The 14232-nt window shown below is 39.8% G+C and overlaps 2 protein-coding genes across 2 annotated transcripts in view; one reads left to right on the top strand and one right to left on the bottom strand.

The window, feature by feature from the left end:
• The window catches only part of LOC103138374 (cysteine/serine-rich nuclear protein 1), a 10072-nt gene extending 7546 nt beyond the window's left edge, over window positions 1-2526 (bottom strand). Inside the window, exon 1 of the mRNA XM_007552538.2 lies at window positions 2366-2526. The gene's annotated coding sequence lies outside the window, so the exon portion shown is untranslated. The remainder of the gene's footprint in view (window positions 1-2365) is intronic.
• Window positions 2527-10376: 7850 nt separating this feature from the next.
• Window positions 10377-14232, top strand: part of LOC103138375 (xin actin-binding repeat-containing protein 1) — a 19972-nt gene continuing 16116 nt past the window's right edge. The window contains 4 exon segments of the mRNA XM_007552539.2: window positions 10377-11145; window positions 11637-11781; window positions 11864-11918; window positions 12599-12889. Of these exon segments, the coding sequence (XP_007552601.2) occupies window positions 11019-11145; window positions 11637-11781; window positions 11864-11918; window positions 12599-12889 (618 nt within the window). The 5' untranslated portion in view covers window positions 10377-11018.

A 14232-nucleotide genomic window follows, 5' to 3' on the forward strand; every position in this document is an offset into this window, starting at 1 on the left:
TTTTTTTTTTTTTTTTTTTTTTTTTTTTTTTTTTTTTTTTTTTTTTTTTTTTTTTTTTTTTTTTTGTGAATACATGGAAACGGAGCGTCCAGCGGTTGCATGCTCAGGGCTGGGCGATCAAGAGGCTGCTATTTTTGGATACGAACATGGAAAACAGATCCAAACAGGAGCGCTTTGAGGGAAACAGATCTTAGCCAAAGAGAGCGCTGAAAGAAAGGGCCGTCAGAGAACAATGAACGATTTCCCATGGTGAAAGTTACTGATTGATGTTGGGCTGAAACGAAACAGACAAACTGATTTCCTAATGTAATGCAGCCTCAATTTAAACTAGTTTGTCTGATTACACAATCACAACAGAGTGAAACCTAAGGTCCAAATTTGATTTCTATTTACAACATTTCTTTTTTTAATAATGGCACGTCATTCTGTTTGCTGTCACACTTTTGAAGAAAAACAGCAAACAAAAAACAAATGTACTGCTATCTTACAATCTGAGTAGAGATGCACTAATCAGGCTTTTTTTATTTTAAAAAACAACAACTAGAAAACAAGATTATAACCTTTTATGCATCAAAGCACATGTCTTTATATGTATCTACAATTTAATAAACTAAAATGGTAAAAATGGTGAGAGGTCTTAGTTTTAATGCATTTAATGAATTGGTAAGTATACAGTGTTAAACTTGCAAACCACCAGGGCCGGATTTAGAAGAATAAGGGCTCGTGGGCTGAAGCCTGTTTTGGTGCCATAATTCCAGAAAAAATAAATAAAAATATTTTACTCATGCAAATCACATAGCATTAATAGGTAGGCCTGTACATTTGATTGATTGGTTTAAAATGTCCAGTAAATGTCTTCATGTTGGGCTTGAAAATATGATAAACTTAAAATATTTGAGTCAAGTTTAAATTTATAAAAATCCAACACTAAAAAACAAACATCACATGTGAAATAAGCATATGACTTTGTAAAACATACACAGCATACACACTTATTTTTGGGAGCCCCTCTTTCCTCCAAAAATCTTGGTGCCCTGAGCTACTGCCCTTGTAAGCCTTTTCTAAAGTCTGGTTTATCACATCACCAATTCAACTTAATTTCCCTTTGGGATTAATAAATTACATTTGTATTTGAATTCCATTGAAAGACGGTCGACTCTAATCTATGGCTGCTTGATTGTTTCACCTCTGAACAAATGTACAGCTTGTACAAAGGAGCTAAAATAGATAATTCACTTATTATAAAGGAAAGCATAACATAGCTCAGTATGAATTAACGGCCATTATCTTGCCCTAAGTAGTGCATAACAGGTAGGGCTTTCTGGTGACTTGAATCAGTGAGACTGTGTGTGCGTGTGCGTATTAAAAGAAGACAATGTCCTGGATTCATTGTTTAAAAAAAACAACAACAAAAAAACAGAGGTGAAACAAGAGACAACTCAGTCAGCTTCTTTGGGAAGAACACTCAAACAGTGAATCTCCCTGCATGACAGTGTTTTTATCTCTCCTGCGAAACAAATGTTTCCACAGATTTAACACAAAAGAAACAGTGGCAGCATTTCCAATTAATACTGCGGCACAGAGTAAGTGTAAGGACAGCCTCCTGTCCCAGTTCCATCCCATTTATTACATATCTGACAGAGCAGAAAGACTCGCTGCACATCTAGGTATCCACTGAGACCGCATCAATAATTTAAAGGTTCAAAGCAGCGGCGGCAGCGCACAGTGCACGTGCGCGTGCACGTGAACCAGAAGACCGACTGTCAATAAATTCATGTTCTGACGACGTTACACTGTTACATTACTGAGAATTACTTCTTCTTCTTTTTTTCCTTTCGCGTTCCCTGCAGGAATGTTGCGCGCATGTCACACTGGGTTTGCACTGAAGCAGCGCAGGGGTCGTTTCCTGTTTGGCATAATAACAGTCATTAGGCAGCTGACCTCCTGACCTTTTCGCCGAGGAACACGCACACACACTCACACACACTCGCACATACTGGGTTCATGTCAGCTACAATGACAACAGTGTTCCCCGCTTTCTGTACGCCACAAACACTGCTGTGCCACAGGCTCCATTTAAAACTGGGCACATTTCCAAAAAGACGGCTCCACAGCACCACAGTCATAAACTTCTTGAAACAAGAGGTGGAAGTTTCTCTAAAGTTCATATGTTTATTTTAATCATAAAAACTGTACAATTGCCAATAATTACCAATTAATTGCCCATAAATCATATTCACTTTAGCTACATAATTATCATTAAAACGATTAGGCAACTATGGGTTGAACAAATTACAAACTGTAACACTGAGGAATACAAGCGCATTACGCTTGTATTCCTATATATTTTTTTGTAGTTACTTACCATAAAGTAAAGATGAGCATGCTAGTGAAGAAGCTCTGAGACTGTCACGAAGTTACAGCTCTCGGCTACCGTCGGGCCAGCTGAGCATTTTGTTCTGTTTATGTGAAGCTGCACAGTAGTACTAGTGTGAATATGAGAGAACTGGCTGGGAGCAGCCAAAGACACAGGCTGTCTCAAGATAGTTCACCGTTCTGAAACCGCCTGGAATCTCGCACCTGCGCACAACTGCCCAGATCGTTAGCTATGCTAACAGCAACATTACCGCTTTCTGTGAATCACGACTAAACGATAAAATATTGTTAGACCTCAAAAACATTTTGACAGTTTAATCTTAATGTTAGACTTTAGCTAGAGCTAAAGAATACCGAAACCTTTACATTTTTCTAAATTACATTTATCGCAAAGCCAGGTTAAGCGAAGCAGGAAGCGCCGCGCAGAGCCTCCTCTTGTTTGGGACCTGTCCTTCTGTGTGTCTTATCCGTCTGTCCTGACGCAGGCTGTGACACACGCAGAGGCGGTAGACACTCATGACTCTCGGTGCTGCCCACAGATTCCTGTCTGTTGTGTTCACACTGGAGCAGTTTGCACCAGTAATGACGAGCTAGTAAATAAAGAACCTTTAACCCTCCAGCTGGTGACTGGGAAAACAGCCCAGGGTTTTTACTCACCTCTTCTGTTTGCTTGCTCCCTTTAATTTAAAGTGAAAAAGAGGCTCACTGATATTTAGAAGATGTTAATAAATTTGTAGTAACGATTGTGAGTGAAATATAGCAATTTAATTAGATTGAGAACAGCGTTTTATCTGTCCAAAAGGATTTTAACGGGATGGTTACTGATATTCTTGGGTGATACACAATAGCTAGAAAGTGTTTCAGGATTTTTTAGTTTTTTTGGTAAAATTTCAATGACAGCTCTTCAAAATCATAAGTGAAACATAAAAAGTTTTATATTCGTCATTATAACTTTGAACAATATCATTCATGTTTGCAAGCACCTATCAGACCCAATAAATTAGATTGACTAAAAAGTCAACTTATTTCAAGAACTTTATCCCTAATTGAAACACATTATATGGATTAATTGCACACAGATGGATGCTTGAAAGCTTTTATTTCTGTTATGATGTTATGCTGTTTTTTACAGCTAAAAAAAAACATTACATTTAAAATTTAAATTGGTCGGATAACATTTAAAATTGATGTAATCCAACCATTAAAACAAATATTTTAAAAACAGAAATGTGGGCTTAACATAAGTTTAATACCTGTTCAAAGGCTGAAATTTTGTATATCATATTCTAGTTTACTGAATATGACTGTATATGCTGTATGTACCCAAAACCCACTGACTGGATATGCTTTTTTTGCATCCACATTTAACTTAATATCCCAAGCAATCTGAGTAACACTGTTGAATCGTTTGATGAAAAAGGCAAAGAGCTTGACACAACTTCAACTTCTGTCTTTGTCTCCGTGATAATCCACATGAGACAGGACTCTCATGTCATCTTCAATCGATCGATCTATATTTATGCAGCACTTTATCCACCCAAAGTGACCAATGTGCACTAGGTATAAGTTAAACATGGCCAGACAGACAAAAAATAAGAAACTGAAGATCTACTGATAGTTGAGTGGCAAGACGAAAGCCATTGTTAGAAGAAAGCAATAAGATTTTACTTAAATGTTATCATTTATGGGGCTCAGAAAATACGTGAATTGTTGGTAAAGAAGTCCAGTTTGTTTATTATTCCCATAGGGGACATGTCCGAAGCCCTCCAAACCTGTCATGAATCTGGTGATTAAGCACTTGTTTCTGGTGACACACTCTCCCCGGTATTGGTGCTGGTTTTTTGAAACATGATTCCTCTAACGCCGCCGTTCCAAAAACTCCAGGAAGTCTCCTTCGGCGAAGAGGCGCTGCAGATGGAAACACGGATTATGGATGTTGGTGTAAATCCGCAGAATCTTTTTGCTCAAAGAAATCCTATTTTCAGATTTTCGTGTTATGCTTTATAAACAAATGCCAACGTGACTGAAGTTTATTTATGCACATGACAGTGCCAGGGGGAGAAATTTCAGTGCAAACACACACCAAAAAAAAAAAGAGAAAAAAAGAAAAAACTAGTGAGTGGAGAAAATTAAAGGATTAACATTCCAGTGAATCTGCTTTTAAAGATAATCACAGGCTACTCTGCAGAAAGAAAAATGAAGCTGAGCTCTCGAGAAGACAGACACAGAGTGCATCAGATAAACAGATGGGTAGACAGATGAAGGGAAAGACTAAAACACCAAATGAGCCTGTGGTTTGACCTCCACGTCGATACGCCTCACTCCGACAAGTTGAATAAAAAGAAATTGCTCTGGGCACCTAAGTATCTGTTAGTCCAAATACTCTGACCAGAGGTTGGACAGACAGCCTGCTGACCTCAGCTCTCCGTGTAAGTGTGTTACAAGAGAGTGACCCACTTTAGATGGGATCACTACAGTGCACTGCACTCGCTTCGCTCCGCTGTCAGCGACCTGCATGAGGAGTAAACACCAGGGAGAGAGACAGAAGGAGGATCAGTACAGTGAAACAGCACAAACAGGTAGCAGCACGCGGTGGACTTTTAGCAACACCGCAGCTAATCCACGCCGTGCATCTTGGTGCGACTCACTCATAGCACATGATCAAAAGAGTTCTGTTAGGCTTTGAGGCTATTTATAGGACAATTGCACTGCCTGGACCAAAAATACATCTGTGCAATACAGTTGGAGTTTCCTGTTGCCCAAGCAGCCTGTCACACTGTGACTTGCATGTGTCCTAATGTGTCAGGAAGGGGGGTGAAGTGGGGGTGGATCCTTTTTTTAGCCTGCGCTCTTACAGCGCAAAGAGAACAGAAACGAGTCATGGTGGAAAATTAATGGGTTGCTTCAGACTGAATGGAGTTAGACCAGCAGTGGCATATGTACAGTGACTGTTTTGCTTATCAACTATATTAGCGTAACAACGAAAGTGTCAACTGATCCAGACTCCTGACCAGATTTCTTAACATGTCTGTCAGTGATGTCACTGCTGCTTTTTCGTGGTTGTTCGTACATCCTTTAAAAGTCTTAAATTCATGCATCTAAAATTAAGGACTTAAAATATCATAAATTTATTTTAAAAATGGAATATGGTATTAATTACATTAATCACAGGTTGCAGCAAGGCTATTAACCTTGTATGTGTATTTTTTTTTCCTTTCTCACAAACAGACATCTTCATTGTGTTCTGTGACTGGAGGCAGTTGAGGTTATAAACACAATAAAAAGAAGAATAAATAAGTAAATAAGTAAGTAAATAAATCTTTATTATATCTATGGTAAAGGCTACTGGTAACTAGCTGCTAATACACCCTTGCTAGCTAGCCTATCTGCGTCTGTCATGGGTAATTGCAAATTTATCGGCAATTGACCGGACAACACTACCCAGACTAGGTTAGGTGCATTCTGGGTAAAAAAATAAATAAAATAAAATAAAACTTTTAAGCTTGACACTACGAAGGGTTTTGCTGCGCTAGATTGTAAAACGGCAGCATTTTACAATCTAGCACAATCTGTGCCTTAAATTTCATTCAAGGCACAGTGCAAGTGGCTGTGTCTGTAAGATAATAATTTCAAAAAGAAGTTTCATTCAAGTTGCCACTGAAAGTTGCCAACTTTGACTTGCTAAAACTTGCAGATACCCTGTGTTTCTCAACACTGGCACACACAGAGATCTATTCAGTGCCTATTAATCCTATCTGCAACAAGAGCAAACCACAAGTGGGCTTTCAGTCCACATTACGTAACCTTACATTTAACCTACATTCTGGCTGCTGCTCAGGTTGCTGCCTGCCTGCCTGTTGTAGCCCGATTTCCTCAGTCAAGCTGTGCCAGCGATGGCCCACATACAGCCACGTACTGATAAAGTCTGACAGGGCTTCGGGGCAAGTAAAAGTCTGCCCCAGTTCCGTTCCTGTTTCCTGTGAACGCGACTTCAGGGGTTTACCCTGCTTCCTGGACCACACCACTCGCTCTCAGTTTTCTCTCCAGGAAGCGTCGGGGTTGTTCTGTGATGGAGTCGGGAAAATAAAATTCCCTGTTGCCCCTGACACAACGAAGGGACGGAAAGAAGGAGATTTCTAAAGGCTTCTGATGTCACACTTTAACAGTTGTCACCATGGACACCGAGCAGATATAAACCGAGGGTTTCTATTTTAGAGGGAATGTGATGAATCACCAGCTTGCTTCCATCAGCAGCATTGTGAGCATCAGTACCGTCATCATTTCATCATGGCAACGTGAGTGTAATCCTTTGCATCACAGGAGAACAGATGAATCGATGCAGCCCTTTTCAAAAGTATTCGTGCCCCTTAAACTTTTCCACATTTTCTCCTGTTACCACAAAGTGCTTAACTGCGAAGTGAAAGAAAAATGTTGAATGATTTTCAAATTTATTTTACAATAAAATCTAAACAGCATGGTGTGCTTTTTGCAACTTTCTTTTGGTGTATGCCTCTATCTCTGCACGTCCGAGGCCTGTATTTTTTATGCTTGGCCCTTCTTCTTTGCAACATAGCTCAAACCCAATCAAACTGGATGGACGGCAGGTTTTACGTCTCACATTTTTTGCACTGAAAATTTTTTATCCTCAGCACTTGTAACTCATAAATGCATCACAGCATCAGGATATAGATTTTCAGGATGCAATGCACTTCTGTCATCCTGACAGCCGGATGATATTCGGCAGTACCGTCAGTGCTGTCTTCTTGTTATAGGTGGACACACTGTTTGTGTACTTGCAGCCATAAATACACCACTGTTTCCAGAGGACAAATGTGACTGTAAACCGACGTTGGTTCCCATCAGCTAGATTTAAAGGTCAGGTCCGAGATCTCTTATTAAAGGGCATGTATTATTCAAAAGACACATTTTACACATTTTTGTACTTCCATTTGGATCGCAACTTCTTAAAAAAAAAACACCCACTTGGTTTTTGGCAATAAGTTAATGTTTTTTTTGGTGTATGGAAAATGAATTGTTTCAAAAACCTCCTGAATGTCATATCACAGATCAACAAACACCGCATGTTACCTAGCAACCCAAGTAAAGTCCAGTCCATTATCTAGCAGAGCGGAGCTGCAGCTCCTCTGGTTGGCTATTTTAACATTGTATGCGCTGTACAATGGCTGCTGGAAAAGACAAGTGTTTTGCTGTTGTACAGAAACCACTTGCTGCATAATTGTTGGTTCTGGAGGAGTCTCCATTTCTGCTTTTCAAAGATGCAGGTTGTAAATTGCGTATCTGTTTGCTGGCATTTTCACATGCCAGTGTAAATGTTGAGTTGGGGAACGTGGCCAGCAGCTTATTTGGATTTAAAGTGACAAGACGCCCTAAAACAACTCATTCTAAAACAGAGCTCAAAACCAGCAGAAATGAGCAGAGTGAAACCTCATTATCCATTCATTTTGTGCAAAAAAAAAAAAAAATGCAATAAATATAGCACATAGATATATCCTAACTTGTCCAGGAAAGCATAACATATCATCACTGAATACAAAAAATGTTACTAGGAAATGCTTTGCAATTCTCCACTCTAAAAAGCCCATTATCATTTTTTTCTGGAAGCCTTTAAACGACACTTGAAAGCAAAAATAATACATGAGAATGTCTCTGTAGTTTCAAAATGTCAACTGATAAAGACGTGGATCAAATTTCCACCTAGTGACAGTTTAAGTGCTGTGACATCTGCCTTTGTTTGGTCTGAAGAGGTGGTGAAACCGAGAGCTTCCTGTGACTCTAATGGCTTGGACTGGATCTGTGCCAAGTGTATCAGCATCTTACTACTTATTCCCCCGTGCAACACGGCTTCACATGTTCACATAAAAGGCATCCATGCTCAGCTGTTGACTGCAGACAGTTAATTGCATGAAGAAAAAACAAAAAGGCACATCTTGGCAGCATGTCCTTGCGGTGTAAAACACCATCCAGGCATCGCGACGCTGCAGAAGCGAGAACAGCTGCAGCCCACGTTCCAAAGTAGGTTACACAACTTAAAAACTTTCAACTGAAATGATCTTATCTGGCTGTACGTGAGCAGCTCAAGCTGAAACAACAAAGCAGCAGCATGAATGGGTCTGACACCCCTCCTCCAACAATGAGCCTCTTGTCAACAAGAGAGCTGCGGTGACCTTTCTTATAAACTTTCGAACTCGGACATGAGATGCATTGTGGGGACTAAAGGCTTTGCCATCACACACAAAATTTAAGTTCGTCACTGATTAGAGATGGATTTCTTCCCTCTGCAGTTTAGCTATGCACCTGCACTTCAGAGTAGTGGAGTTATTAGCGTGAGCCTGGCTGTCAGTCGTAGTCTAGGAGCTCCTGTTTTCTCTCTGGCTCCCAGCGCAGCGTGCTCTGCTCTTGGTGGCGCTCACATGCGGCTCCATGTGAGCCTCCTGCAGGCACATGCAGCAGCTGGAGGAAGGAGACCTGCTCTGTTGTCAGCTGTTTGAGCCAGAACTGACTGCTCTGTGAAACTGAGAGTGGGTGAGCTCTGGGTGACTCCCCACCTCCCCTCCTCAAATGTTCATTGCCCTTCTTCTTCTCCACTGCAGCTGGGAAAACACATGCAGAACAAACAGACAAGGAGTCTCTCATTTAGCTCAGCAATGGAGTCCCTTGTCAAGTAGTTATGTATTTGCTGGAGGCACCAAAGCGGATCTGGAAAATAGAAACTAAACTTTTATGCTTGGGTATCATTTATAGCCTTAAATCGGCTGTGAAGTGCACATCCATGCACGTGGCATACAGAACAATAATAATTATTTTAAAAAAACCCACGAAAAATAATGCTCTGTCTGTTAACAAACAACAGACAAGCAACATGACTGCCTTTTTCATGGGAGCAGTCATGTTGGTTTGGCGCCATCTCCTGGTCAATGAAGGAAACAACAACCATATGCCCAGTATCTCTTTTATTTATTTATTTTTCTGAATACCACATTTTATTGCTGTCTAGAACACTATTTTACCTTTAGGTTTGTTAAATCAACTATCTAACAAGAAAAAAAAAACCTGAGAGAATATTACAAGTATTTTCATTTTTTGTTGAAGTTTTTCAATTATCCAATAACAACAAAAACAAAAACAAAACAAAACAAAACAAAAAAGAAAAATTGCAAAACCCTGCATTTGTTCTTATGTGTATATTAAAAAATCATGAGTTGGTTCTTTATCATTTTTATCTACAGTTATTAAGAACCATTGTTGAATGTCCAAAGAGGCATCGCCTCAGTGAACCGAATATTACAATACATTGAAGATGTAAAATCTTATCAAGTAAATTGTTTTAACATTAAATTCATGTCCCATTCAACATGAACATGAAAGATCAATAGTCAGATGTCTTGAGCTTTCTTTGACACCTGAACAAGGAAGGGTGTCTTCTAAAACGTCTCCTGGGTCAAGCACAGGTTGAAAAGATGCTAAAGAACCAAGCACAGAGAATATTTCCGAACAAACAGCCTCACGAAGGCCAAGAAACACAAATGACAGGCCAGGAAAAAAGACACTACAAAATATTATCTCAAGCTTAGAACATCGTTTATAGTCAATCACCTACATCAAAGCCACCATGTAACTCTAGGAGAATCCGAATAGGCCATCTGTGTCTGAAAAAAAAAGGCTTCATTGACTGAAGTATTAGTTTCTAAAAAATGAGCTCTTCTTTCATTGAAGAGTGGCGCAAAGAAAGTCATTGTCAGGGAGTCACGAGAGATTCCATTTGTAATTTTCCACAAGCTATACTGAAGGCAGAAAACATGAGGAAGATGACGCCCTCCTTAAATGAGAGCATTTTTTAACTTTTTAGACTCCATCAATACATTATCCCCACTTAGGCTAGAAGCTAGCCTGGTAAAACGAAGCCCCTTGTACCATGCCTTGTTTCAACTATAGGGTCCGGACCCTCGGATATTCAGAGACGATAGCTTCCTTTTTCCACATCCTCCACTGCCATTGCTAAAACTACAGAAGTGCTACAATCCTAAAACAATGCAGGAAATCAACATCATCGTTCATGATTTCTCCTGTTTGCTGACTGGATCAGTAGCAATGCTACCAGAGGAATCCAGGTCAGAGGTAGAAAGCCCAAATTGAGCTGTAAAGCGAGATAATTGCACAGGAGGGCAGTGGCCAGGACAGCTGGCTGTGATTTTCTTCAACATGGACATAGAAGCTAATCAGAGTTTACCTAAATTCAATTGAGAATCTGAGACAAGACTTAAAAAGTGATGACCCCAGACACTGACATAGTTGGCATTGCAGAAAATTAATAGGCAAAGTTGTAAGTCTGCAGATGTGTAAAACTAGTAAACACGCACCACCAAACGACTAGCAGCTCTAATTGCAGGAAGTATTCAAACGCACACCACACTTTTCAGGTTAGTAATTGCAAAGAACCTTGAAAACCATTGCTTTGTTCTTCCTTTTCACAATTATTAGTCACTTCTACGCTCTATTACACTAAATGTTCTGATGTTTGTGATTGTGGCGACAAAATGTGGATCAGATAAATTCATCAGGTGATGCTGTAATAAAAATAAAAAAAATGTAATTTCCGTATGTTCCTGTATCACAAGGTATGAATGGACTTTGGCCACCAGAAATTGCTGTGTCTTGTGAGAGATGCTCCAAAAGGCACAAACCAGACAGAAGGACAGCGATACGCAAGTGGCTGCCTCGTCTTCTTCTTTCTCATCTTCCTCTCCTCAGGTATGAGCTTTTTGTTTGATTTGTCAGATAATTGTTGTGTCATAAGTGGTATTGTAGCTGCATGCCCCTAGAAATTAATTTATACAGAACTTCTAAGGAGTTATGTGAATGTTTTTTATTTATTTATTTATTTATTTAAAGCAGTATGGAGCTTTATCTTTACTGAACTTACTCACACCAAGTTTTTGGAAAGACTAAATAATTTGCTGTTTGTGCAGCGAGATGCAGGGAGATCCTGCAGCTTGGTTTGCAGTAGAAGTGACCAAGTTTGTAAACATTAATGGAGTCATATGACAGTCAGTCTCAGCCTGTTACAAAGTAACTCCAGTAAAGTTAAACCTCAGCTTTATGATTGATTGCTCAGTGAATTTTTGGGGGGATTTTCATTCAAGCAATCAATCAAAATGATATAGATCAGCTTTAAATGTATCAGTGCGTTGTTTGGCATGATCGGTAGTAAAATGTCTGAACTCTTCTTTCCTCATAGGCAGCTGATGGTAGAGACGCTGCGATGGAGACGTTTAGCCTGAGGAGAACTCAGTCCCTCAAGAGTCTCTCCGGGACTCAGCAACGATCATGGGTCGCATCATCGACAGCAAACTGGAACAGGAAGTCTGTCTCCCAGCTGGTGCAGCAGTAAGTCCACACTCGGCGAAGACATTCATACAATCCAGCAAATGTCAAAAAATAAATTTGCCTATTTCCCCCCACCCAACAGTTACCAAAGCTGTGCAGACCTAAGGAGTCCAGAAAAAGCAGACCAAGTATTTGAGGTAGGGCTCAAACAATTAATCGGATTAATCGATTATTGAAATTATTGTCAACTAATCTAATAAACAATTAATCGAGAATAGATTCTAAGTCTATACTCCAAGTAATGGAGTATAGACTTAGAAAAAAGCCCATTTGCTAAAAGAACAACACCTTCAAACAGTAATTAAGCCAAAATTTTGAAAAAGATATATACATCTCACGTAAAAGATTAAAAAAAACTTGTCTGTAAGAAACTTCCAGTCAAAACATCTCATAAGGGCCACAGCTTGACTCTGTATTGATTTTCAGTCAAGCAGAAAAGCTTGAACTTTTCACATGTTTTTGTTCAAAGTATTGAGCTGTGGATGCATCTTTTATTACCAAAGATCAAGTGTTCACTAAAGGAATGCTATGTTAAAATAAACATTTTTATGCAGTAAAATGTTTATTTTGTCATTTAATTAATTCATTGAATTATTTGCCATTCTAATGTATTCCTAATATTGAATAAAAAAGCTTAAGTGATTAAGTTGAAAATCACCAGAATGTGCCAATTTATCTGATCCAATTAATCGATTGTCACAATTATCAATAGAATAATCGATTACTAAAATTAGCTGCAGCCCTAATTTGAGGCTAGACTCTCATTATTGCGACAAAAAAAAAAAAAAAAAACCTGAAAATCATTGCGTGTCTTCAGGAGTCGGTACCCCGTGTGGACAATCGTTGGAAGAGGCTGGACAGCAGGGACTCTGGGAGCTTCTGGACTAATCTGTCCAGGAGTCGCTCCATGGAATTCCTCCCGCAGAAAGAGACCTCCGGCACGAGAGCTCTGCGGGCGCTGTTCGAGTCCAAGGCCAGCCTGCAGCAGGACTACCACAGCAGCCTCGGGCTGAACTCCCCGTCCACAAGCGTCGCTAAAGCAGCTGGAGACTGTCCTCTGCAGGACTGGAGGAGCTACAACACCTCTCCGAAGGAAAATACAATTCAGGTAAGAGACGAGAACATATGGAACTGGCCAACAAAGTAGTGCCTGCCTATTATGCTCCCTGAAAGAGGTTAGGTTAGGTCAGGCCTATGGGCTATACAAAACATGTTTACTATTTTTTCATTTTCACGAAATCATTCTTGGATAACAAGATTTTAGTCTGCTCAGTTCTGCCTGTTTTATAGTGTCTTATCACTTTAAATCCAAATCAGCTGCTTCTGGCCACGCCCCCCATATCGACGTTTACACTGACACAAAATGGCTGCAAACTCAATTATACAACGGTACATCTTTGAAAAGCTCTATAGAGCCTCCTGCATAACCAACAAGAACGCAGCAAGTTTTTTTTTCTAAACAGTAAGTCAATAACAAAACACTTGTCTTTTCAAGCAGCCATTGTACAGCAGTAAAAACCAGGTTACCAAACGGTCTTGCGTTGCTAGGTCGGGGTTGCTAGGTAACAGCGCAGTGCCTATCGAATGTAACTCAACAATCGGGAGGTTTTTGAAACGACTCATTTTCCAGGCACCAAAAACAAACTTTTTGACAAATAACAGCAAAGCCTGCGTAGGTGTGAGCGGCCATCTGCCACGACCGACTCCGTCTTTGACATGACAGAGCAGACACACAGGGTTAAACACAGAAGGACAGAGACAGGTGCATCATCTATAGAAAGAGAACATGAAGTTATGGGCAGCAGTAGGTCAGCTGTCAGTCCCCAGGAAGGTGTCACAGCTCAAAAGAAACACCAGGCAAAAACACAGAAAGAGCATGAAGCTAACATCAGAAATAACAACAAAATTGGAGAGTAGTAGGAGACTGTGGGTCTGCCAACAAAAGAACCAAAAAGGACTCGTTCTTTGATCATGGATGCAATAAGAAACTGTCTTTTTACGAGTTTTTTTTTTCATAAGTTGTATTGCAAAATCCACTTTTAATATCTAGAACATGCTTTTAAAAGTAGCTAACTTCAAACTATGCTACCTAAAAAAAATTCAGAAAAGGCTGACCTCATTCAATATTGCGTTTCTTTACTTTCTAATAGAGCATTCATGTAGTTCTAAAGTGACTTTTAGTGTACTTTTGTTAGCTTTCATAATGACACATTTTATGTAGCACATATTTAGTAAATAGTTTTTTGCAGCTCCAGGCAAGTTTTATTTTGTAGCATCAGGGGCAAAAATGTCTCTTTGGGATTGAAAATGTTGCCGAACCCTAGATTAGGATAGTCTAAGCCAGTGGTTCCCAAACTTTTTCTTCTGCGCCCCCCCAGTGGTTTCCAAACATTTTTCTGCGCCCCCCTATGGATTACAAATGGCTGTCTGGTTGAAACGACGCGTGTGAGG

The sequence above is a fragment of the Poecilia formosa genome, unplaced genomic scaffold (assembly GCF_000485575.1).
Source record: "Poecilia formosa unplaced genomic scaffold, Poecilia_formosa-5.1.2 Scaffold49, whole genome shotgun sequence".
NCBI classification, from domain to species: Eukaryota; Metazoa; Chordata; class Actinopteri; order Cyprinodontiformes; family Poeciliidae; genus Poecilia; species Poecilia formosa.